This window comes from Neoarius graeffei, chromosome 7, assembly GCF_027579695.1.
Source record: "Neoarius graeffei isolate fNeoGra1 chromosome 7, fNeoGra1.pri, whole genome shotgun sequence".
NCBI lineage: Eukaryota > Metazoa > Chordata > Actinopteri > Siluriformes > Ariidae > Neoarius > Neoarius graeffei.
Window position 1 is genome coordinate 28,189,308 of NC_083575.1, and position 27,781 is coordinate 28,217,088.

At 41.9% G+C, this 27,781-nt stretch overlaps 1 protein-coding gene across 1 annotated transcript in view; it reads left to right on the forward strand.

The window, feature by feature from the left end:
• micu1 (mitochondrial calcium uptake 1) overlaps positions 1-27,781 on the forward strand; it is a 142,533-nt gene that overhangs the window by 44,467 nt on the left and 70,285 nt on the right. The window contains exon 4 of the mRNA XM_060925465.1: positions 17,672-17,834. Within this exon, the coding sequence (XP_060781448.1) occupies positions 17,672-17,834 (163 nt within the window). The remainder of the gene's footprint in view (positions 1-17,671; positions 17,835-27,781) is intronic.

Here is a 27,781-nt window from a genome sequence, read left to right on the forward strand (position 1 = left end):
GTTAAAGGCACGTACATAGAGTTTATGGATCTAAAATCAAAAGTTATCAGTGAAAAAAAACGCCTACAGCAGCTCCGACTTGAATCCCATACGACACTTCAGCTTGGATTGCTCACCCTCCCAAAAATAAAACAATTATTGTCTTTCAGAAGTCTTATTCCAGTGTCATGAACCCAACCACAAACGAGTAAGTTATCGGCTTCAAGACTTTTGAAAGCTTTCATTTGATTCTTCGTGTAAAACGATGTTTGGACGACCAGATAATTGGAAATGTCCGGAAAGTTGTTGAACTCGCTTGAAAAGTCAGTTTTTTTCAGGCGTAGGGGTCCGATCCATCGCATGAATATATTTTCTTCTTGATATCTCAGTTTTTGCTGTTTGTTCTAGTCCGTTAACATGGTCAGATGGAGGATGTTTTCTACAAGGTGAACCGGAAGTGACCCAGGAGGCAAAAAGTCACATGATTTGAAACAAAGAATACTGAAACCAGCTTATTCGGTGTTATGGGCAAAGTCACTTAGATCACGTTTTTTTTTTTTTTTCCCCCTTTCTGCGAGCATTTTTATTATTATTTTTTTTAAAAGATATTTTTTGGGCTTTTTTCACCTTTATTGGATAGGACAGTATAGAGACAGGAAATGAGCGGGAGAGAGAGACGGGGAGGGATCGGGAAATGACCTCGGGTCGGAATCGAACCCGGGTCCCAGAATTTATGGTATGGCGCCTTATCCACCTGAGCCACGACGCCCCTACTGCGAGTATTTTTTGATGCGAATATTGACTGACGTTCTTGGCGTATATCTGATTTGATAATTGCATGAAGGATTGGGGTACAGGTGTTCCTAATAAAGCAGCTGGTGATTTTGTGTGTGTGTGTGTGTGTGGGGAAAATAAAAAATTAGAGGTGGACAGTAACGAAGTACATTTACTTGAGTACTGTACTTAGAGATACGCAGAGCCTTTATTTTTAAATACATTTCTGAGTGGATAGTGTCTCCACCCTTGACTCTTGTATGCTGCATAAATGGGAATAAAAAAATATATATATTTTTGAGAGTTAAAATCGACCGCAAAGTTGGCATTCGAGCTGCCCCGCTGAGCCAGCCAGCTCTGAGTGCGTGACGTCACTGCAGTAACCGGTTTTAAGGCCGAAGCCTTTTACAGCTGTAGACCAAAGTCATATCAATAAAAATTTATGGTGAAAGTAAGAAATCCCGTTACCGACTTGCTCAACTAAGACTGATTTGACTTCATTGATTGTGGGTCGACTCTCATTAAAACAGGATGGGTGCTATAACTTATGCAGCATACATGTACATGCATGCATTTTCACTGATAAAACGTAAAAGGCTAATTAAATAATCAGATGAACTGAGACGATCACATTCTGAAGCAAATTAAATAATCTTATACCGGTAACTTAAACACGCAATACAAGTTACATGTATTAATCTAAATGCAGGGAAACAACGTGCTGTTTTTGTTGTTTTGTATCCAAATGAGAGTCGGAGCTTTCCCGTCTGCGTTCTCGCTTCTTGAAGGCTGACTGTTGTTGAAACAATCTGACTTTCAGTTGTTCGTTCAGTTCTCCGCTCATTCACTTCTTCCATGTAAGGGCGAGATGGCAGCGATATCCAGTTTAGAAATAAGACAGCGGCTCCACTCGTTCACTTTTCTTCATACTGTGTACTCCGCCATTACTGCTCGGCTCAGGCAATTACTAAAACATGGGACGGAATGGGACGTCACCGGTTTTAGCAACACCTGCGGGGAGGTCACTGCTCGACCGATATGTCCCGTCCTGGGTTTTAGCAACAACCCTCGGCTCTCTCCGGGAGGACTGGTGCAACTGAATTCTCTTTCCTTTGAAAAAAAATTTAAAAATAAATACTTTTTCTTGTAGTTTTCTTTTCCTTTAATTGTTGGTACTGCACCCTCTTTCAATACGGGCTTATAGCCAACGCTCCTCAACAGATCAGAGGTCTCGTACGAGTCTTCAGTAAAATGTGCAGAGCAGAGGAGAGACCACTTCGTAGGCGCCCAATGTGCCCGTGAACTTCTCGCAAAACACGTCCAAATCTTTGCAGTTTGAACATTCTTGGGCCATGAATGCAACGTAAATCCACCTTCTGTCGTGTTGCTGCGCCCGCCAGCAACACATCTACGTGGCATGGTGATAAATTAGCTCAAAATGGAGGATCGGAGTTGCAGTCAGCTCTGTGTTTTAGTATAGCGGAAATGGCGATGAGACCGATAGACTTCCTGCTGTGACGTTACGGACGTCAAGGTCATTCACTCATTAATCATAAAAATGACTAGATTAGATTTCTTGTTAACGCTTAAAACTATTCCTGTGCCATTCCTGAGATCTCAAGGCATTTATAAACAAAAGTGAGGCCGTGGTTCTGCGTATATGCTTTAAGTAGACTTTTCAAGTATCTGTACTTTATTTGAGTATTATTTATTTTGGAAACTTATGACTTTAACTTCACTACATTTTGAAAGGCAAATATCGTACTTTTCACTCCACTACATTTCTATCAAGGTCCTCGTTACTCATTACTATGAAGCAGCTTTGAAAGTGGATTTTTTTTCTTTTCTAAAACGTGATGGTATTTTCCGCAGGTGACACTGAGACAGCCGGTCAGTCATCACTAGGGTCACGTCACATCCATAGACTGGATAAAATCAAGTTCAGTGATTTTCTCAGCAGCGTTATTTAACACGATCAGTTGATGGCAGAATGGAAGGAGGCGGTTCTTCTGGGGAATAATACACGCACTCATGGTTATAGCTAGAACCCATGTTTCAGTTTCCTGAAAGGATTAAAGATTCGTTTCGTTTTAAATGTTTGCTGAAAACGAACCACATCACGGCCTACAAAAACTCGCCATCCAACCTGCGGAAGCATATTGAGGTATATAAACGTTTTATTCCAAGAGAAAGCTTGTAATGAAGTTGTCTGTGCTTTTAGAGCTAGCAATAATGTCGCAATAGCTATACAGTCTGGTTCGTCAAATGACTTTCTATGGATTTGCCCACCAAGTTGCCGTCGCCTTGTCCACGGCTAACGTTTACACATAGCTAGTTAACTTGGACACTGTTAGTTAGCATGTAAAAACAGTTACGCTAACATGAATAACGTTAACTTATCTGAAGAGCTTTCAGAAATATGTTTTAGCATAATCTCGCCAAATAAACAGAATGTAGAAATCTTTCTTTTCTAGTAGCGTTAGCGACCCAATATGATTTCGAGTTTGAAAAGAGTTTGCTAGCATGTCAGGTGGAGCTTCACTGACTAGCTAGCTTAACGTTAAACCACCATGATGGCACGGCATGCGTTCATTTTGTGAATTCACATTTCTGTCTTCGGTCACGGCATTAGGTTTTGTAAGCGTTGTTGCAATAATACAACGACGCGATGATAGAAAATGTACTTTTAATACTTAAGTATTTTTAATAGCATGTACTTCAGTACTTAAGTAAAAAATTGACTGAACAACTTTCACTTGTATCGGAGTAACATTTAACCAGTGGGATCTGTACTCTGACTGACTTAAGTTGAGTACTTTGTCCTTCTCTGTAAACAATGCAATCTAAACAAGCTAGAACAGTTTTGCGGCTCGGGGGGGGAGTACGCCTTACATTAAATGAAATGATTGAATGCACGCTCCATGTGCGCTCCATGATTTCAGACTGTCCTGGGGGGGAGTCTTAGACTACGTTTATGTGGTCCTAAATCCGATGCATATCTGATATTTTCATATGCGACTGCAGTCTGACCGGACAGGTCGCATTCATGCGACCTACACGTCATCAACAAGAGACAAACGTCACTATTCTGCGTTGGCTAATCCCGCCTCTTTGGTGGAAAACAACAACATTTGTACAGTTTTCAGAATTTAAATAGACTTTTATAGAATTGATCAAGCTAATGGTGGATTTGGTAGGGACCTGGATGTTGATCTGTTAGCCTGATTAAATAAAACAGTTTCTATAACTGATTTATAACTTAAACCATCCTGTATTACAAGATTGTTCTGGAAATTTCCAGTAATTTGACACCTTCGGTCTCATTAGTCTGCTGCCCACATTAATCAGATTATTGTGTGAGTTCCGCCGCCGCCACAAAAACCACATCGCCAGGTCTCGCCTCATCTCCACAGCAAACTGCACTGGTGTTTCTGCACCTTGAGCCAGCGCTGAGAGAAGTTGCAGAATTCAGCTGGCTATAAACAATCTCAATAAATATTTATAAAAATGTAGAAAAAGTTTATTAATATGACGAAATAAATATGTGCAAATTATTAAGCCTGAATTAAGAGTTTGGTAATACAGCGGCCGCATCCCAAATGACTGCCTACTGAAGCTCGAGTGCACTATATAGAGTTTAAAAATCCATTACTTCCTAGTAACATGTAGTGCACTTATATAGAAATTAGAGAGACATTTAGGAGTCAACCCTCGTTACCAGGCTACACGTTTTCATTTCAGTTCAGAAACAAAAACACACACGAGACCTCACACTTTAACACTAACCAGATAATTAAACAAACAAACAAAAAAAAGAAATCATTAAACATGAGTGCGCTTTTTTTTTTTTTTGTTTACGTATTACATAGATGTGCTTATCACGTGTCAATTTGCGCATGCGGGAAACTTTTGGGTCGTTTTCCGTTCATATTGGAGATCGCATACAAGTCTCATATAATTGGTAATGTGAACAGCCTAACAAAAAAATCGGATTTCACAACAAATCGGATATGGGTCGTTTCAGGTTGCAGTCTGAACGTAGTGTTTAACTGTGGAGTAAATGTGGTGAATACATCTGCAGCAGTAGATTTGTAACTGTGTCTGTTTATAATTCATGCTAAACAGGATCAAGTCTGTGCTGCCTGGCAAAAAAAAGAAAAGAAAAAAAGCAGTCATTCACACAAACACACTCGTGTTTACAAATGTGCTACTGCGTGTAGCTCCAGCAGGAAGTTGAATTGGGAGACGTATTGACTCGAGCACCCTTTCTATTGACTGTTGGGCTCAGGATTATAGCAGGATACTTCATCATTCTTTCTCATCCTTTTAAAATGAGGATGTGTCCTAAAGTAAAACGATTGTCGAGGGTCTCCGTGAAGACTACAGTGCATTTATGCTCGTGCAGGCGGTGTTTTTTTTTTTTTTTTTTTAAAGTCGAGGGAAGAGGAGGATTTCGGGCGATACGCATTTCCGCCAGCCTCTTTTAGACACCGTCATTTGACAAGCACACTTGTCGTTGCTTGTAGGCTGATGCATGGCACTCGTCAGTCAGAGACTGACTGTCGGCACTATTTAACATCATGCCGTGCCATCTGAGTTTCATTAATGACATGACGGTGACGTTTTAGAGCTGAATAAATACAATCTGGGAACGCAGAGTCGCAGTGAACTGAAACGAAGTGATGGACAGCTGCCCTGATCCAAGCGTGAAGGACGAGTAATTACTTTAACCAGTGGCATTGCCAGATTGTGCAATAAAGCATAAACACCAGGTTCCTCTCCAGTCTGGCCCCTCCAACAACAATCCCCTCAAAATGAAGATGTCAAGATGCTACATATGTGTTCATAAATGCATTTGCTACTTTAAGAGGAACACTTGTACAGTCATGTGAAAAAGAAAGTACACCCTCTTCCAGTTACATGGTTTTACCAATCAAGACTTAACCAAAAAAAAATCATCTGATCCTTACCAGGTCCTAAAATCCTGCAAATCTAACCTCCGGTGTAAAGCTACACATAACGGATTCCACCGCGTCATTTTTTATTTAACAAAAATCAAGTGAAAATGCAGACTCTGTGGAAAAAATAAGTAAACCCAATGATTTCAATAGCTTGTAGAACCACCTTTTGCAGCAATAACTTGAAGCAATGGTTTTCTGTCTGATTTTATCAGTCTCTCACATTATCGTGGAGGCCCACTCTTCTTTACAACATTGCTTCAGTTCATTCATGTTTGAGGGTATTTGTTTATGCACAGCTCTCTTAAGGTCCCGCCACAGTATTTCAGTTGGGTTGAGGTCTGGACTCTGACTTGGCCATTCCAACGCCTTGATTCTTTTCTTTTTCAGCCGTTCTGCTGTAGATTTGCTGGTGTGCTTGGGATCATTTGTCCTGTTGCATGACCCAGTTGCGGCCAAGCTTTAGCTGTTGGACAGATGGCCTCACATTTGCCTCTAGAATACTTTGTTATACAGAGGAGTTCATGGTTGACTCAATGACTGCAAGGTGCCCAGGCCCTGTGGCTGCAAAACAAGCTCAAATCATTATCATCCCTTCAGCACCGTGCTTAATGGTTGGCATGAGGTGTTTGGTTTTGGCCAAACATGCCACTGTGCATTATGGCCAAACGTTTCCACTTTGGTCTCATCTGTCCAAAGGACATTGTTCCAGAAGGCTTGTGGCTTGTTCAGATGCATCTTTGCAAACCTAAGCCGTGCTGCCATGTTCTTTTTAGATAGAAGAGGCTTTCTTCTGGCAACCCTTCCAAACAAGCCATACTTGCGCAGTCTTCTTCTAATTGTACTGTCATGAACTTGAACATTTAGCATGCTAACTGTGGCCTGTAGAGTCGTAGATGTAGTTCTTTGGTTTTTTGCAATTTCTCTGAGCATTGCGCAGTCTGACCTTGGAGTAAATTTGCTGGGACGTCCACTTTTGGGAAGATTGGCAACCGTCTTGAATGTTTTCCACTTCTGAATAATCTTTCTCACAGTAGAATGGTGGATTTCAAATTGTTTGGAAATGGCCTTATAACCCTTGCCAGACTGATGTGCAGCAACAATTGCTTCTCTAAGATCCTCGCTGATGTCTCTCCTCTTTGGCATTGTGTTAACATACACCTGAGTGCTCCAGACCAGCAAACTGCCAAAACGTCTGCTTTTTAAGAGGTGGCCACACTTGCTGATGATCATCTCATCTCATCATCTGTAGCCGCTTTATCCTGTTCTACAGGGTCGCGGGCAAGCTGGAGCCTATCCCAGCTGACTACGGGCGAAAGGCGGGGTACACCCTGGACAAGTCGCCAGGTCATCACAGGGCTGACACATAGACACAGACAACCATTCACACTCGCATTCACACCTACGCTCAATTTAGAGTCACCAGTTAACCTAACCTGCATGTCTTTGGACTGTGGGGGAAACCGGAGCACCCGGAGGAAACCCACGTGGACACAGGGAGAACATGCAAACTCCTCACAGAAAGGCCCTCGCCGGCCACGGGGCTCGAACCCGGACCTTCTTGCTGTGAGGCGACAGCGCTAACCACTACACCACCGTGCCGCCCTGCTGATGATCAATTAATCAAATTCATTTGATCAGCAACACCTGGCTGCTAATTGCCTTCATAATTTCTATGGAAGCAGTAAGGGTGTACTTAATTTTTCACACACAGCTACTGCATTTTTGGCTGGCTTTGTGTTAAATAAATCATGACGGTGAATATGTCATGTGTTATTGGTCATCTGAGGTTGTATTTGCTTCATTTTAAGACCTGGTATGGACCAGATGATTTTTTTTTTTTTTAAATTATGATGATGTCCTGACACTTAAAACCTAGACTTGAAAGAGGGTGTACTTTCTTTTTCACATGACTGTATGTCTGTCTGTTCTTGCAGTGATGCAAGGTATAGAATCATGCAGGTACAGGTCATACGCTTCAGTTAATGTTCACGTCAAACATCAGAATGGGGAAACTGTGTCATCTCATGGGGAAGCCATCACCTAATGGTTAGAGAAGCAGCGTTGGGACTAAAAGGTCGCCGGTTTGATTCCCTGGACCAGAAGGAATGGCTGAAGTGCCCTTGAGCAAGGCACCTAACCCTCAACTGCCCCTCAGGCTGCTCTGGGTAGGTTGTACGTCGCTCTGGATAACAGCGTCTGCTAAATGCCATTAATGTAAGGTATTAGGCAGAGACCCGTCCACCCGTAAATTTGACGGGCGATTGCCGATTTCAACGGGCAAGTATACACACAGACGGATACTGAAACGGACGATAATGCCGAAAATTTTCGCACATGAATACTCCCACATGTCATCCGATAAATCCAGTTATGTTCCGCCCACACACGGACTGGCCATCGGGAGTAGCGGGAGTTTTCCCGGTGGGCTGGTGGTTCAGCGTGGGCCGGCGGAGAAAAAAACAAAAACAACAGTTGCGCGCTGGCCTTTAATATGATAAGCAATGTTAACAGTTTGTTAAAGAAACTGTTAACATTGCTTATCATATTAAAGGCCAGCGCGCAACTGTTTTTTTTTGTTTTTTTTCTCCGCTGGCCCACACTGAACCACCGGCCCACTGGGAAAACTCCCGCTACTCCCGATGGCCAGTCCGTGTGTGGTTCCGCCATCATTTACAAATCGTAAGAAACACAGTTTAATACGAAAAATACTGAAAACTTGAAATGAAAAATCAGAATATTTCATCGTTTCCGCCATTTTGGCCCGCACTGAATCTTGTAACATGCGGACTGAATAAATCGCGAATTCTGATTGGTCGAAAATTGCCAAACACCCTGCGTTGTAGTTTCCTCTTTCTTGGCGGGAGAACCGCATTTTTTTTTGCTGACTCACTCTTCTGGATCAAGATGAATCCCAACAAACGCCCCAAATTGAATGTGACAAAAACTGATTCGTTTTTCCACAAAAAGACAGAAAAGGTATGTGTGATACATTGATTAACAAGGGGGTTTCATTGGGGTATGGTAAAATAGAATACTGTTGGTTTTTTTTTTTTTATTAAATACTGTAACTAGATCAAAAGATTATATACAATTCATTGTTGTTTATTTTCTTTTCACTTTTGTTACCAAATCAAACACCATACATACATCTGATACATTCAGGAGTGAAACTGAAAAAAATACAAAGTAAAAATATGCAATATTTCTGATCAAAAATTACACGCCATTTCACCCTGAAAATGTCCTAGAATGCAGGAAATGAAGTCTAAATTTCAAAAATTTTCTGGGGGGGCATGCCCCCAGACCCCCCTAGAGGGACTTCGCGCCTGCGGCGCTCGTCTTCGCACCTGCGGCGCTTATCAGGATTATATAAAATATTATTTTTGACTGGTAAATTTCTTTTTCTGCCTAATACCCTACATTAATGTAATTGTAATCTCAGTGATTTTTGACCATGACATGGTTGTTTGTGCCAGTGAAGCTGGTTTGAGTATTTCAGAAATTGTGACGTGAAGGTCTCCTGAGATCTTCACTCATCACAATTTACAAAGAGTGGTGCAAGAAAACATCCTGCAAGTGGAAACACCTTGTTGGTGAGAAGAGGATGGGCACACCTGTTCGAGTTAACAGGAAGGCTATGGTAACTCAAATAACAACTCTTTACGTCCGTGGTGAGCAGAAAAGCATCTCCGAGTGCACAATACGTCGTAGGTTCCACTCATGTCCGTCAAGAACAGGAATCTGAGGATGCAGTGACCAAAACTAGACAGTTGATGCACAGATTTATTATTTTTGCACATGTATTGCATGGAATTATTTATTTCCATTCTGATCAATGTAGCCTAAAATGCATTACTTGCTGCTGTTTTATGACTAAAAGAGTCAAAAACAGCACTGGCTCGGACCAGTTTTGTTGATGGAGAAGATGACTAGAATTGCTGGTCAAACTCGGTAGTCGTGCAACCCTTAATGTTCACCCTGCACACACGAAGGTGGTACGTCAAAAAGTTCTCGGCCTCACCCAGAAACCATCACACGATTGTTCTTGCAGTATTTTTCAACATGGTCTCCTTTAACTCCAATGCACTTGGTCCACCGACGTTCAACCTGCACTATCCCTTTGCGGAAGAAGGTCACATCTTGATCCTCCTCAACAGCATGGATGACTTCTTCATCACTCTGAAAATGGCGACCACACGAGTGGGATTTCAGTTTGGGAAACGGCGAGAAGCCAGACGGTGCCAGGTCGGGTGAGGTGAGGTGCACGGGGCAACAGTTCAAAGCCACATTCGTCTGTTTCTGCTACTGCCACCTGTGCTGTGCGGATGGGCGCATTGTCCTGGAGCAGCAGCACTCCAGCTCAAAGCTTTCCTCTCCTTTCTTCTTTTATTGCTTCTTTCATTTGAATCTGGTGGACAGTGAGATGAGGCTTTATAGTATCCAGTAATGTCGCAGAATAGGAGTTACGCCCCTTGTTTCTGGGTGAGGCCGAGGACTTTTTGAAGTACCCTCGTGATGTGACGCCACTGACGGAAACGGCAGATGTTCATCACCAAACGTACTGCCTTTGTCCTCACTGTGTGCGTATTCTTCAGGAGATGAGTTTTAGCAAACAACTCGTTTTGTTCTCCATCTATGAAGTCCTTCGATATTTAGAATATGGAATCGCTCGTCTTTCTGCTGGGAGAGAGACTTCTCATCTCATCTCATCTCATTATCTCTAGCCGCTTTATCCTGTTCTACAGGGTCGCAGGCAAGCTGGAGCCTATCCCAGCTGACTACGGGCGAAAGGCGGGGTACACCCTGGACAAGTCGCCAGGTCATCACAGGGCGGAGAGAGACTTTCCATTGCTTAATTATCAATAAACTCTGCATTGTGTATGTGTGTTTTTTTTTTTTTTTGAATACTTATTTGTACAAGACTAGTGCAGCGTTGCTCATGGTGATGGTTGTGGTTTTCTAGCCGAGGCGTTTAATTCCCAGTAACAGATGTAAACGTTGGATGTGTTTAGAAGGGTGATTCACCTGCTTTTAAAACAGTGATTAAAGCATTCCGTGCTGAACACAGTCCAGACATTTACTTGGCGCTTGAATAAAAATCCTTCAGGACTACTTCTTGCCAGTTCTATGCAAGTTTCTATCAACTTGCTTGCTGAAGTGTTTTTTTTTTTTTTTAAATATTGAAAATAATTAAATAAAAGTCCAGTTTGAGTGTGTTAGTTTTGTTACGCCTGTGTGTGATTTATTTGTTCTTGCGTAGTGTATTGCTCCAGCAGGCTGTGTAGAGAGACTGGTATGTGTGCACAATTGCATGCGTGTGCATCCATGTGGTGTTCTTTACGTCATCGGCATGTTCCAGTAGCAGATGGCATCGATGCCATGATGGCATCCTGTTGGAGTGTGTTCCAGCACCTTTTTCCACCCTGTAGATCAAAACAGTGACGGGTACACACCAGGGCTTTACATTAACTTTTTTTTGCTCACCGGCCACTGTGGCTAGTGGTTTTCTCGAGTGACTAGCCATTCAGCCTTTTCACTAGCCACAATTTTGTTGCCAGGAAATCGCAGTTTTTTCTTCACCATGATACGTGAAGATCTAGATTTAATTATGAATGGCAGCGTATAATGTATCTCTACAGTAGCACTCATGTATTCAGTGCTGTTAAGGTAGCCGCCTATATGAAAACATGCAACCAGTTCAGACAAAATATAAACAGAGTATTCTGTTCATTGAACTCAAATTCAAGCCCCTTACAATATGAAATATCGTATAATATGAAAAATAAGATTCAGTACAACTGAACTGATTCTGATATTAAAAGTCCAATTCAAAACATTTATCATTGAAAAACATTTGATGTTTTGATATGCAAGTATTGTGTATTATCAAGTATTATTATGTATATTATGTATTATCTATTAGTAGTGTGTGTGCGTGTGTGTGTGAGAACATGTGTAGAGAGAGACATAAAATGTCCTCATTACATTCATCATCAGATGAGTTTGAATGGTCCATGAAAAATGGTCTTCATGACCTGAGGCTTCCAGCAGGCCATAAGTTGATAGCTGGGGCGGGATCAACTTCTTTCCAATCGCATGAACATTTCTAAACAGCAGCTCCAACCTCTCCAGCTCAGCCGACTTCATGACACCAAGGGACTGAAAGCAGTGCTGTCCTGTAGTGACCAGCCGTCCTCGCCGGTTTTGATGTTATAGTACCGATGTTTGCATTTGACTTTTCGTGGTCCTTCATAGTTTCGAGTTTAAAATTACTGGCGCCTGTCTGTATTTTTGGTTTTGCTATGAACTAGCCAGTCTCGCCTGAACTTCCATTTGTCATTGAACTGTCTTATCTTCCTATTAGTGTCTTGTTCATCTCCATGGCCGTAGCCAGCTCTGAGGCCCCCGCGGTCTGGACCTCGGTCATTTTTAAGAGCTGAAAACACATTTGTACGCTAAATATTCAACTGGATAAAAAAATAAAGAATAACTTTAAAACGTCTCCGTAAAAAGTGCATTGTGAAATATGTTAAATGTTGATTCCGTCTTCTGTGTGTGTTTGGTGCGCGCGGCTCTGAGACCAAGAACACAAAAGCGAATGAGCGTGCGACTCGGCGGAGGAACGCAGTGCAGTAGACACGGGTTTTCCATGGTAACCATCAGCGCACTTTCATCAAGCTGTTAAATTTACATTTTCGAAGCAGCGCAGTTGTAGCCTGCCTTGTTTGTGATTTTTTAAAAAAATAAATCATTCGATAAGCCAAAGCAATAGAGGGGAAAGTTTGAACTTATGCTTGCCTTGGATAACTTTGCCTAAAACATGGTGGTGTATACTTTTTTTTTTTTTCCCCAGAATGTTTTTTGTGTAGGTGTAACGGATGCCAGATTGTTAATGTATGTTAGTTCCATAGGCTACATGGTTAAGGTATCTTTTGTCCTCATTGCTTGGGCCGGATCAAACCATTAAACAAGCTTAAATTATTCTTACTCTTGCCACATACATGATTTTTTGTTTTCAAAACTGACGATATTCAGTTCAAACACCATTAAAAGTAATTTCAGGAATAGATCTCTTGTGTGACGTGTAATTCACCCCCTCATTTAAATATGTCGAACATTTTTCGGCGCGCGCTTTGCGCATCACGGACCTCAGTGATTTTAAAATGCTGCTCCGGCCCTGATCATCTCTGCCCCTTTTTCCCTGAGCAGCAGGGTTTGAAACTCCAGCTATATGCCGCCACATAGTGCGCTTGTCAGTCGTCAGCAACTTTGTCGCTTCGTTCATTAACCGCAGGTTACCGTATCACTGATTTTATCTGAGACATTAACGAGCGTTCTAAACAATTCTAACATGTGTCAGAATGTTTATGCAGGTGCTCATGGGAGTTGTAGGCGCGTAATATTACATTGCAATGCGTTTTTTTATATCAGATGCCTTCAGAGAAAACTACAATTAAAATATATTGTCATATCACAGAATAAACCACCCGACAAAGTGGCTAGTGGGATTAAAGTCATTACCCGCCAAAGCCGAATTTTACCCGCATTTGGCGGGTGGGCGGGTGCTAATGTAAAGCCCTGGTACTGTACACACACTGTTCTGATCCCACTTTCTGACTGGCACACATGTCTCCTGAATGCCTGTTAAGAGTGTGTGAGAGCCTGCAGGTTCCTACTAGGGGTGGGTATTGCCAAGGACCTCACGATACGATACGCATCACGATACTTGAGTCACGATACGATACGCATCACGATACTGCGATATATTGCGATATTCTACATAGTTCACTGAAAAATGTAAACGCATTATGCATCTTAAAATCTGAGTTGTATGTACATCAGATGATGATAGTGATAATTCATGGGACAAACTGAGTCAAAACAATGTAATTCTAATTATCCATGCCATTTTATTGTAACTATACAAGCGCAAGTTACAACATATTTGCAGGAACAACACACTGTCTGGAACACATTGAAAAGTGCAGTGTGCATCTTAGTCTCCCTGAGCACAATTATGAAACAAAGTGCAGTGTGGGTCAGTGTCCACACACTGAAACTGAACTGAAACCTCAGTGAATCATGTTTCTTCTGAACTTTGAGTAAACACTCAAAATAAAATGCAGTGTCTCACACACACTAAAATTGAAAATGCAAAATAAAGTGCAGCTTCTTGCCTTTGGCCTTAAATGACAAAATTAAGTTCACAGTTACAGTAAGTCACACATCACTGAAGTAGACGGGAGGACTTTGGCGCTGTCCAGTGTAGTTTGCTTCAGGTCGGGTTTCGGTGGCTCCGGCTGAGCTAATATGTCGGGGTGGCGTCGTGCTAAGTAAGTTCGCAAGTTTGTTGTGTTACCTGAATAACTAATTGGAGCGAAACAGGTTTTGCAGAGTGCATACTCTTTGTCCAGCTCACTGTTTTTTTTCTCCTTTCCTTTGGAATCCAAAGTGCCTCCAAACATCTGCCTTAAAGTTCGGCAGCGTCTCTAGGTTTACATTAACAGCCATGCTTGCTTGTTTTTTTTTTCCTCACTGCAACCACCGGGAAAAAAAGAGAAGACAAAGAGTGCCTTGCAGTGAGGTAGCGGCACAGCGACACCTTGCGGAGCGGAGGTACGGAAGTCGTACTGGATTTACAACCCGTCTGAAACATGATTTATTATTTGAAAAAATATAGATATTCAAATTTTGAGTATCGATATTGAATCGGAAGACAAAGTATCGCGATATATTGCCGTATCGATAATTTTGCTCACCCCTAGTTCCTACGGTAACAATCAGAATTATTCTACCTCCCGTTGAGACTGTAAGGATTTACATATTCAAGCTTTTCGAAAGACCTCGAATATTTTTAATTACCTGTGTATCAGCTGAGTGACCTATTCAAGTTGTTAGTGAAAATGTATGATTTTATACTTTTATTCGACCATATTCAAGGCTACTTGAACTGTGAATTGTTCTAAAACACAATTAGGCCACTGTGTAATGATTAGTCAGTTTGCTTCAGCTGTGATGCATATAGTATACAGTAGCATGCAAAAGTTTGGGCACCCTTACAGAAAATGTCTGTTACTGTGAATAGTTAAGTGAGCAGAAGATGAACTGATCACCAAAAGGCATAAAGGTAAAGACAACAGGGGGCGTCGTGGCTCAGGTGGATAAGGCGCCATACCATAAATCCAGGGACCCGGGTTTGATTCCGACCTGAGGTCATTTCCCGATCCCTCCCCGTCTCTCTCTCTCCTGCTCATTTCCTGTCTCTACACTGTCCTATCCAATAAAGGTGTAAAAGCCCAAAAAAATCTAAAAAAAAAAAGGTAAAGACGACACATTTCTTTTCAGCAAGATTTGTGTATTATTTATTTATTTACTTGTTTATTTATTTTTTGTACAATTGGAGAGTGAAAAAAGAAAAGGAACACCATGCGAAAGTTTGGGTACCCCAGTACATTTGAGTTCTCAGGTAACTTTTACCAAGGTTCCAGACCTTAATTAGCTTATTGAGCTGTGGCTTGTTCAAATTCTTCATTAGGAAAGGTCAGATGATGCAGATTTCAAAGCTGTATAAATTCTCTGACTCCTCAAACTTGTCCCTAAAATCAACAGCCATGGGCTCCTCTAAGCAACTCCCTCGCATTCTGAATAATAAAATAATTGACGCTCACAAAGCAGGAGAAGGCTACAAGAACGTAGCAAAGTGTTTGTTTTCAGGTAGCTGGTTCCTCAGATCGTAATGTTATTAAGAAATGGCAGTTAACAGAAACAGTGGAGATCAAGGTGAGGTCTGGAAGATGAAGAAAACTTTCTGAAAGAACTGTTCGTTGGATTGCTAGAAAGGCAAATAAAAACCCCTGTTTGACTGCAAAAGACCTTCAGAAAGATTTAGCAGACCCTGGAGTGGTGGTGCACTGTTCTACTATGCAGCGACACCTGAACAAATATGACTTTCATGAGAGAGTCATCAGAAGAAAACCGTTCCTGCGTCCTAGCAACAAAATTCAGCGTCTGAAGTTTGCAAATGAACATCTAAGCAAGCCTGACGCATTTTGGAAACAAGTCCTGTGGACTGATGAAATCCAAATAGAACTTTTTGGCCACAATGTGCAAAGGTACGTTTGGAGAAAAAAGGGTGCCAAATTCTAGGAAAAGAACACCTCTCCGACTCTGAAGCATGGGTGTGGATCGATCATGCTTTGGGGTTGTGTTGCAGCCAGTGGCACAGGACACATTTCATTGGTCGAGGGAAGCATGGATTCGAATAAATACCAGCAAACTCTGGAAGCAAACATCACACCATCTGTAAAAAAAGTTGAAGTTAAAAAGAGGATGGGTCCTACAATAAGACGATGATCCAAAACACACCTCAAGATCTACAATGGAATACCTCAAGAGGCACAAGCTGAAGGTTTTGCCCTGGCCCTCACAGTCCCCTGACCTAAACATCATTGAAAATCTGTGGATAGATTTCAAAAGAGCAGTGCATGCAAGACAGCCCAGGAAACTTGTAGAACTGGAAGCCTTTTGCAAGGACGAGTGTGTGAAAATCCTACAGGTAAGAACTGAAAGATTATTAGCTGGCTACAAAAAGGGTTTACAAGCTGTGATACTTGCCAAAGGGGGTGTTACTAGGTACTGACCATGCAGGGTGCCCAAACTTTTGCTTCGGGCCCTTTTCCTTTTTTGTCATTTTGAAAATGTAAAAGATGAAATTTAAAAAAATTAATGTTTTGGCTTAAAATATAAATGGAATGAGTCATCTTTATATAAATATATATAAAATATAAATGGAATGAGTCATCTATATTTTATTGAAAATGGTACAGAGACAACATATCAAATTTTGAAACTGAGAATTTTTTTTTTTGAAAAATATATACTCATTTTGAAATTCATATCAGCAACATGTTTCGGAAAAGTTGGGACAGGACAACAAAAGACTGAAAAAAATTGTGTAAAACAAACCAGAGTTATTTGGCAACAGGTCAGTAACATGATTGGGTATAAGAACGGCATCCCAGAGACGCAGAGTGTCTCGGAAGTAAAGATGGGGAGGGGTTCACCGCTCTGTGAGAAAGACTGCATGGGTAAACAGTGCGAAAAAATTAAGAATAATGTTGCTCAGTGTAAAATTGCAAAGAATTTTAAATTATTTAAAAAAAAAAAGAGTCCGGGTGCTAAACTGGCCTGCCTGCAGTCCAGACCTGTCTCCCATTTAAAACATTTGGTGCATTGCGAAGCACAAAATATGACGAGACCCTGAACTGTTGAGCAACTGAAATTGTATATCAGGCAAGAATGAGAACATTTCACTTTCAAAACTAAAGCAATTGGTCTGCTCAGTTCACAAATGTTTACAGTGTTGTTAAAAGTTGTCGTGCTGCAACACAGTAGTAAACATGCCCAGTCCTAACTTTTCTGAAACTTCTTGCTGACATCAAATTCAAAATGAGCATGTATTTAAAAAAAAAAATTAAATTAAATTTCTGTTTCAACATTTGATTTGTTGTCTTTGTACTATTTTTCAATGAATTGCAAATTATCGCATTCTGTTATTATGTACAGTTTACACAGCGTCCCAACTTTTATGGAATTGGGGTTGTATAAAGTAGTTTATGTATTTAATTGCTGTCTTTTTTTATTTTATTTAAACCATCAAATACATTTACAGCATGTAAACTTTTTCTGGTGTCAGAGATCCTCTCCCTGTGTGTTGTAATGTATATCCACTTTAGTGTAATGTATATCCACTTTAGTGTAATGTATATCCACTTGCTTGGCTAGTTCTGGAGTCAGCGGTTGTTAAAACCGAAAGATGATGAAACTCTGATGTGTTCCTTGAAAATATCACTTTGTGAAATTTTCACCCCTGCAGAGACCGAGTTTGGTTTGCTGACAGCGGTGTAGTGTCCTTGCAAAACCTGTCAGCCGTCATCTAACATTTGTTCCTGGTGCAGGTGATGGAGTATGAGAACCGTATCCGAGCCTACTCCACCCCTGACAAGATCTTCCGCTACTTTGCCACACTGAAGATCATCAGCGAGCACGGAGACGCTGAGGTATACATGACGCCGCAGGACTTCATCCGCTCCATCACGCCTAATGAGAAGCAGCCAGAAAGTGAGTCCCCCCCCCCCCCCCCCCCCCCCTTCTCTCTAGATCTCTCGAGAAGTGTTTGTCAAGCGATGATTTGATTGATTGTGATCAGTGGTCGAGTTGTAAAATCAAACCAGGGGGGATGGTGAAATTTTTAGTCGCGTGTCGACCCATCGGTCGGTCCGTCAGTGGGAAACTGGTTTGCTTTTAGGAGGGTTTGCACACAACGTAGGTCTGTGGACCTTGTTCATTTACCAGACATACAGTATTTTGTGCTGATAAAGTGTGTAGTACGCACTGTGTACCCTTTTTATTGTTGTAAAAAACATAATACACTGGTATTTTACTAGTCTGGTTAACACCAGACCATATCACAAGTGAAATATGGTCTGGAATCCGCCTATTGAATTTCTCGTAGGGGAGGTGTGGTTTACGATTGTCAACGGCCGTTTATTGGACATTGTGAATGTCTATCATTTGGCGTATACGTAGCCCATGGCCAATCATGGGAGTTGTACCCGGTGACGTAGTTAGAGCGACGAAGAAAGACTGTAACGCCAAACGCTGTTCTTTTTTTTAAAACAAACTTTCGCTCTAAACTATTCAGAACAGTGTCTAAAGCTTGATCGAAAGTTTGGTTCGTATCGCTCACCGCCATGTTAAATGTGATCCGTAAACAGTCCCAAATAAACTACAAGCTTCCGTTTGTCGAGTAGTACGCGTCACCGTCTTTCCACCCCTCCCCACTCTCTGATTGGCTCCCTAACTCAGGCGAGCCTTTACACCATAGTTTCCATGCTGTCTTTTCAGATCGGAACGATTGTGCAAAGCAGCATGGGATTTCCCAGGCTAGTATTTTACTATAAAACATGCACAGTGTGGATGTCGTGTCATATTTAGTCAGTCTCCTGGCTGACATGCCTACCACATTCTCCATATTAGGGTGAAATGCAGATGACAAATTTGAAGTGTAACTTCATAGTCATGGTAGGCTCCTTTTAAATCGTTTGGTCAATAATTTATTAAAACCTCAGCAGGCAATGTAAATGAACAACTGAATCTTTTCATTTCAAGTCAGTAGAATTTTTATTCAAAGCTGAACATTGGGAACATTGAGTTAAATACAGAGGTACAGTAGGTAGGGAACCAGTAAGCTAAAACAAGCAACAGGAAATTGTAAATCTTCAGCTGTTGGTTCTCCTGCTTGCTCCTGCTCCTGTATTGTCTCGCACTCCGGGTCCTCCAGCTCCTGTCGCACTGTGTTGCAGTTGCTGCTGACTGTCATCTGGAATAAAGAGCAGTGGATAAGATAATTTAATTAAATATAATTATGTTATTTCTGATTTATTTATTATCTGAACGAGGATTTGAGCTTTGAAAAATGACCGGATTCTTTCTGTAACGTTGATTCCCGCTGTTATCTAGGTCACGTGACACCTTAACATTGATGGTTACCAAGGAGCTGCCTTGGATACTTTGATACTTTGCTTCGATACATAGCAGCACTTTGATTCATACTGGATACAAGCTAGCGAAATGAGTTAAAAGCAGGCATCTTTGGAAAGTTTCTTTGGAAAGGGGAAAAGGCCCATTGAGGAGACAGAAGAAGAGCCTATGACGAAGAAAAAGAAAGCTGCATTTTAGCAGACACCTTGTCGAGTCCTACACCAATCCTGCTCTGCCTTACATGTTGTGACCGGCTCTCTAATGAGGCAGTGAAGCCTTCAAAACCGCTAGTGTCGTTTATTTTAGCCTTCCTGTCTTGAATAACACTTTTTGTTGCCTGAAGAATAACAAACGAACATCCAGGCTGATTAAATTAATGGCCTTATACAAGAAATCAAAGCTAACATGAACCTGAGTAAGCTATCGATAGCTGGCTAGACTCCAAACTAACATTCATTATGATAGCTGTGTTGTTATCCGCCGCCCACAAATTAGGCTCCATATCGGGAACTTTACAGCATGATAGTGGGCTCACAGAAAGTGTGGCTGATATTCGTAACTCTTGACTTGCCTCCTGAAATGTTTTTTCTTGCGATCTTAAATCCGAACTTGCTTAGGTCTTGCTGTCCACGCCGCTTGGCCATGATGCTGCAATCCGCTGCTGTCACTGACGCCGAATGAAATCAAAAATAATGGAACCCCAACTGAATGTCACCTCCTCAAACGCTTCGCTTGCGCGTGCCCTCTCTCGCGGTAGCTTATTGTATGCTCAGTTTCAGCAAAGCTACGTGGAATGGCATTTCTAATTCCAATGTTAAATAGAAGTAATGTCCACATTTATTGATACAGTTGCTCAAGGGAAGGGAGGGGGGATGCCCGTTTTAGAGGGGGGATGATTTTGACCATTTTTTATTCCAGGGGGGATGGCATCCCCCCTCAACTCAAGTACAGATTGTGATGTCTGTGAGTAGTTATGAAGCATGACGAGCTTACAGATACGACTTCATGCGTCTCTCGGTAATTAACGTCCTCCTCTTTGACACTTTTGAGCCTAACCATAAATAATTAATTTACAGATGATCAGATGTGTTCTTACCAGCAGGACATGCGATCATAAGGGCTGCGCCTTCTAAGGTTACCTCCTGCTGTATCTAGTATCTATTAAATGGAGGCCAGGGCTAGTTGACCAGACTTACCCTCGTGTAACCGCTTGACACCCTTTATATGGCTGACAGGAAAAGTGACGACAAACAGCTGCTTTCAGCAAAGTACTGTTGCCTCAGTCAGGCGATGCCTCAGACAGGCTGAATGTCTGACGGGCTGAGAGCGGCTGCTGTGGCAGGACACGAGGGTGACTCGCTGATAGGCAGTGGGTAAATAAATGAGCAGCTCTAAATGAGTGAAACCCTCAGATGGTGCGGAGGCCGAGATTTGATCTCGAGCCTGCAGTTACCAGCATGCACATGAGAAACATTTTGTAAATCCACCCAGCCGGGGTGACTTTTTAAAAAAAAAAAAAAACTTCGTGCCACCTCATAATAAATTCTCATCTCATTATCTGTAGCCGCTTTATCCTGTTCTACAGGGTCGCAGGCAAGCTGGAGCCTATCCCAGCTGACTACGGGCAAAAGGCGGGGTACACCCTGGACAAGTCGCCAGGTCATCACAGGACTGACACATAGACACAGACAACCATTCACACCTACGGTCAATTTAGAGTCACCAGTTAACCTAACCTGCATGTCTTTGGACTGTGGGGGAAACCGGAGCACCCGGAGGAAACCCACGCGGACACGGGGAGAACATGCAAACTCCGCACAGAAAGGCCCTCGCCGGCCACGGGGCTCGAACCCAGGACCTTCTTGCTGTGAGGCGACAGCGCTAACCACTACACCACCGTGCCGCCACTCATAATAAAATTCTCACTCAAATTAATTTATGCCCGATTCATATGGAATTAATTTTGTGCCAAAATGTTCATACAATACTTTTGAAATATCAAACAAAAACGACAAATCAAAATACAAAAAAAAAAAAAGTCAATTTTTTTAGACTGGCAAACAAATTAATCGTGCAAAATATCAGTCTATTAGTCTTCAGAAACCTTTTATTTTTGTTCCGCGTCTTTCTCAGTTTTGTTTGGCGTAATTTATTTTGGTTGCGATTCCAGCTTTCTCGTTTGTGCTCCCTGACTTTTTGCTTGCAGTTTTGGCACAAACTTCACGTGTGGGCGGGCTGTCCAGGAATGCATTCCCATTGGCTAACTTGTGTTTGACTGACAGCTACGCTCAGCCATTCCCTACTTGGATTCTGGCGGACTGTTTGGCCAGATGTTGCAGGTGTTTCGTGGCAAGTCAAATGTTAGACTTAGCTCCACTACCCAATATAATAGCTGTCTTGCTAACGTTAAACACGCCTGCATAATGTGTACTACTGCCACACATATAACACATTTGTCCCGCACTTACACTTTGTTGAATTAATTCAATATCGTAGTCGCCACTGAAGTCCACTCGATCCTTGCTTACCGTCAATGGATCGGTCACTCGCCAAACAGTCCCCCAGAATCCGAGTAGGGAATGGCTGAGCGTAGCTGTCAGTCAAACACAAGTTAGCCAATGGGAATGCGTTCCTGGACAGCCCACCCACACGTGAAGTTTGTGCCAAAACTGCAAGCAAAAAGTCAGGGAGCGCAAACGAGAAAGCTGGAATCGCAACCAAAATAAATTACGCCAAACAAAACTGAGAAAGACGCGGAACAAAAATAAAAGGTTTCTGAAGAATAATAGACTGATATTTTGCATGATTACATGAATAATTTGTTTGCCAGTCAAAAAATTTACTTATTTTTTTTTTGTATTTTGATTTGTCGTTTTTGTTTGATATTTCAAAAGTATCGTATGAACATTTTGGCACAAAATTGATTCCATAGATTCATAAAAGTGACGACGCACAGAAGACTGACTGATTTTATAGTAACGTCCCTTTGGTCATTTTGGCACAATTTTAACATGGAGATCTGTAAATAATCTCTTCCTCTTTTACTTAAATGAAGTGATACAGAAACCTCTTGGTCTGTGTGTGAAAATGAGGATTTAACACCAACTGTCAGTGATGAGGGAGAGAGAGAGAGAGAGAGAGAGGGCGAGTGTGCTGGTGTGAAACACGTGAGCACTTCTGCCTTTTTTTTTCTTTCCCAGCTAAAGCCCTGTCAGTGCAATTACCCAGCACAGCTCTGCTGTCATTATTAGACTTCAGAGCCTCACCATGGTGCATAGTGGAAGCCTTTTTACCAGATGACAAGCTCTTCATTGCCCCCAGATATTGAATCTCATTGAATAAACGATGAAGCTGTTTGCATTTTACGGTTTTTGAAGGACGGTCCACAGAGCACACACTCGAAGACCACCGTATGATGCGGAGTTTTGCGCTGGGCGGGACAGCCGAATGGGATTGCTTTTCATGTTTCGATCCCCCGATGGCCTGGCTCTATCAAAGTTCACTTGCCATTGAGATTCTGCCTGCAGCGTGTGCTCTGAACTGAAAAGTGGACCAAGGAGATTTTGTCGTTTGGTGCTGATTTGTCGCGTCCCACCGGTATCAGGAGCAAACTGCTCTCGTGCTAGTGCTGTTGATGGGTGTTCCACACTCAGCATTTGACCTTGGACTAAATACTGTTCCTCGGCCTGGTCCTTTTCGCACGTACTTTTAGAGAGCCAAGCCAAAATGGGGACGGTTTTAATGCACAGAGGGGAAAAAACGAAACTATTATTGGAGTCCTGAGCTTTATGCGACAGGATTTTTATGGGAAATGTAATGAAAGATGACTGGGGATAAATCGGTCAACTCGGAACGCAAGAATTATGTCCAGGCGTGGATGCTATCTTTTACTATGCAGTGTTATGAAGAGGGGCTACTTGACTTTATTGACATGACTCATGAACTCACTTGAACAGCGACAGAGTCACTTCAGGCAGCCATTCAGTCGCGCGTTCATCCGAAATGCACCTGTCGAGAGCAAGGACACTTTTTCAGGACACACACTTTAGATAATAGTCTGTTTTGAAGTTTCTAAAATACATCCCTTCACTGTCAAAAATCAGTTTGCATTAACAATAAAAAAAAAATTAATCCAAAAATACAGTGCTGAGCGTAAATGAGTGCACCCCCTTTGAAAAGTAACATTTTAAACAATTTCCAAAATGTTAACAAGAGAAAGTTGAATATAACATCTGTTTAACTTATAACGGGAAAGTAAGGTTAATAATATAACTTAGATTACACATTTTTCAGTTTTACTCAAATTAGGGTGGTGCAAAAATGAGTGCACCCCACAACAAAAACTACTACATCTAGTACTTTGTATGGCCTTCATGATTTTTAATGACAGCACCAAGTCTTCTAGGCATGGAATGAACAAGTTGGCGACATTTTGCAACATCAATCTTTTTCCGTTCTTCAACAATGACCTCTTTTAGTGACTGGATGCTGGATGGAGAGTGATCCTCAACTTGTCTCTTCAGAATTCCCCAAAGAAAATAATTTCTTTCCACCACAAAGGTGAAGGCTACAAGAAGATCAGCAAAGCTTTACTTATCAGTCAGAATACTGTAGCAAAAGTGGTACAAAAATTTAAGAAAGATGGAACTGCAACCATCTCACAGAGACGTCCAGGTCGTCCACGGAAGTTCACACCTCGACAGGAGCGTCTTCTGATGAGAAGGGTTGAAGAAAATCGGCATGCGAGTTCACTGCAGTTATCTAAAGAAGTAGAAAGCCAAACTGGGGTGACTATTTACCGTGACACGATACGGCGTACACTGCAGAGGAATGGCATGCATGGATGCCGTCCATGAAAGAAGCCTCTCCTAAAGCCCAGGCACAAAAAAGCCCGCCTAGAGTTTGCCAGGGCCCGTGCTGACAAAGATGAAGACTACTGGGACTCTATACTCTGGAGTGATGAGACCAAGATAAATGTTTTTGGAACTGATGGCTTCAAAACTGTATGGCGTCGCAAAGGTGAGGAATGCAAAGAAAAATGCCTGGTGCCTACAGTGAAACGTGGTGGTGGCAGTGTCCTTATGCATGAGTGCTGCTGGTGTCGGGGAGCTGCATTTCATTGATGGCATCATGAATTCACAGATGTATTGCTCTATACTGAAAGAGAAGATGCTACCATCACTCCGTGCCCTTGGTCGTCGTGCACTTTTCCAACATGACTAAACACACATCTAAGGCCACTGTTGGATTTCTGAAGAAGAACAGGGTGAAAGTGACTCAGTGGCCAAGTACGTCTCCTGATCTGAACCCAATCGAACACCTATGGGGAATTCTGAAGAGACAAGTTGAGCATCACTCTCCATCCAGCATCCAGTCACTAAAAGAGGTCATTGTTGAAGAACGGAAAAAGATTGATGTTGCAAAATGTCGCCAACTTGTTCATTCCATGCCTAGAAGACTTGGTGCTGCCATTAAAAATCATGGAGGCCATACAAAGTACTAGATGTAGTAGTTTTTGTTGTGGGGTGCACTCATTTTTGCACCACCCTAATTTGAGTAAAACTGAAAAATGTGTAATCTAAGTTATATTATTAACCTTACTTTCCCGTTATAAGTTAAACAGATGTTATATTCAACTTTGTCTTGTGAACATTTTGGAAATTGTTTGTGTTCATTGAGATATTGTTTAAAATGTTACTTTTCGAAGTGGATGTACTCATTTACGCTCAGCACTGTATATGGGTAATATGAACTATTTTTACCACAGCGCTCTCGTGTTGTCAAATCCGATTGGTCAGAAGCTGTTTTCTATAACAGCAGCTCTGCTGGAACTCAAATCACTGGTTTGTCTTTCTCTCTCTTGCATCCAAAGACATGCAGTTAGGTTGATGTGGGGCGGCATTGGGCTGAGGTGCCCTTGAGCAAGGTACTGAACCCCTGACTGCTCCCCGGGCGCTCTGGTGTGGCTGCCCACTGCTGTGTGTGTGTGTGCGCGCGTGCGTGCGTGTGTTCACTGCTTCAGATGGGTTAAATGCAGAGGATGAATTTCACTGTGCTTGAAGTGTGCATGTGACGAATAAAGGTTTCTTCTTTCTCCTTTCTTCTTCTTCTCTCTCTTTTGTCTTTTGCTCGCTCGGTCTCGCTCTCGTTCTTTATCGCTCACTTTTTTTCTCTTTCTTTTTTGCTCTCACTCACTCCCCCTCTCTCTTTCTTGTTCTTTATCGCTCTCTCTCGCTCACTCGGTCTCGCTCACGCTCTTTATTTATTGCTCACTCACTCTTTTTCTTTCTGTCTCTCATTCTTTTTTGCTCACTCTGTCTCGCTCACACTCTCTCTCTTGCTTGCTCGGTCTCGCTCACGCTCTATTTTTTTTTCCCCCCTCACTCTGTCTTGCTCACTCTCTCTTTATCGCTCTCTCTTTTTTGCTCACTCTGTCTTACTCACACCTCTCTCTCTCTCTCTCTCTCTCTCTCTCTCTCTGCCTTTCCCTTTTTAAATAAATCAATATTTATACAGGAGCATCCAGTTTAGCACTGCGAGTTGAGATGGAGTCTTCATGTAACATAATGAATGTAAATATAACGAAAAAGAAAAAGTTAAGATTTGCAAGTCTGTTTTGTATTAACGTTTGTTTGAATGCATTATCGTTTCCATAGTAACAGCTCATTCACAAGGACTTGTATGGCAGACGTGGCACTTAATCTTAAACCTAATGATAAAAGGTTTGAAGAAACGTGTTATTTAACTGTGTGTGAAGGAGTCTCCAGTGTCAGCAGCTCATCATCTCTTTCTCGTGTAGTAGCTCTTCACTTTCTCTCGATTTACACTAGAAAACTAGAAGATTCTTCATGTAAAGAGGAAATTGTGTCCTTGCAGAGCACCATCTGTTTCACTTTTTCATTGTCATGCATACCTTCTTATTTCGACGGATGGACAGGTTTTTGGTAAAGTAAAAAAAAAAAAGTGAACATGTAATCCATTATTCATTGGCCTGCCAGAAAAGCTGCTCCATAATTCATCTTCTTTGTGCAGCGGAATTACGTTGATCTCTTCAATTCTGGCCCTTCAGCATTGGCCTCCATTTCTCTCCCAGCTGCTCACGCTTGGCTTTTCCAGTACCGTCTTTGGCCGGGCCTATTATATCAGTCATCTATTGCCGAATAAAGAGCACCTTGAAGAAGGGGAAGATTAAATTGCACAATGAGGACTGAAATAATGGATACTGTGTGGGGGGTTACACATGAGTTAAGGTGGTATCTTTTTGTTTTCTTATTCATCGCTGTGTTTTCTCCGCTTGCCAACTTTACTAATTAATGAAAAAGTGATATTCGTGTTCAGTAATCTGATCATGATCCTTTGTTTAAAAGACAGTTGCACTCCAGGCACGTACAAGCCAGACCTCCGGGTGGCATCTCGGGTGCAATCTGTACAGTGTGATCACATCAGTCTGGCTCTGGGGATAAAATACCTGCTGACGTTATTAAACGAAAAGAATTTCAATGGGATGTTGTACACTTTTCAGTTATTTCATATTATTCCCTGAGATGCTTTTGTAAAGTTTGAAAGGGTTTTTTTAGTTTTTTTTTTTTTTTAAATTAAACAACAACAACAAAAACCCCGCTCTGGTTCTTTTTCTCATGCTTTAGTTTTTAGCGTGGTATGAAAACCCTAGAGGATAAGACCGGCTGATTTTTGCAGCCGTGCTGTTAAATATTACATATGTAAATAGCTTTACTCTGATTGGCTCACATCTTTAAACGAGAACTCTGTCATCCACACCCAAGGGAATGGTTTTGGTACGGTCTCTACGTTGCTGTTTTTATGATGGCGTCTAGATGTTTATGTACATAAGAAACGTCTATCCCTGAAGCGATATACATATAATACTTACATATTTACATTACATTACAGGTGTTTAGCAGATGCTCTTATCCAGAGTGACATACAACATGCCCAGAGCAGCCTGGGGAGCAGTTGGGGGTTAGGTGCCTACCATAGCTCAAGGTAGAGGTCTGCGCGGGTCGGATTTTTCAGTCCCGCTCCCGCCCGCGCCCACAAAGAATTATGATTTTTCAGTCCCGCTCCCGCCCGCGCCTGCCATATTTTGTCCCGCTCCCGCCCGCAAATCCCGCATGATGCAGACGTTCGCGTTATTTCTCAGGAAAGTTCTTGTCTTGACACAGCGTGATGGTGCCCCGCCCCCTACTTTGAGTGGATTTGAGCATAAATATCTACAGCTCACATTCACGTTTGTTATTATTTACCTTGTTTCTGAATTCGGAATGTTGAAATGGCAGCATGTAGACCTAATAATAATAATTATTTAAGTAGGCTAATCATTTAAGTATGCGCTCTCCCGTGGTGCGTCTCCTATGAATAATTAGTGTGAAAGGAGAGATGGGTCGCACTCTTGAACTTATTCTTTTAGTTACATTTCTTTTCAGTTGTTTTTAGCAGCACTTACTTTTGAAGCATTGTGAGCTTCAGTAAAGGAGCTCTGCTCTTCTGCCATGATCGGAGATCTC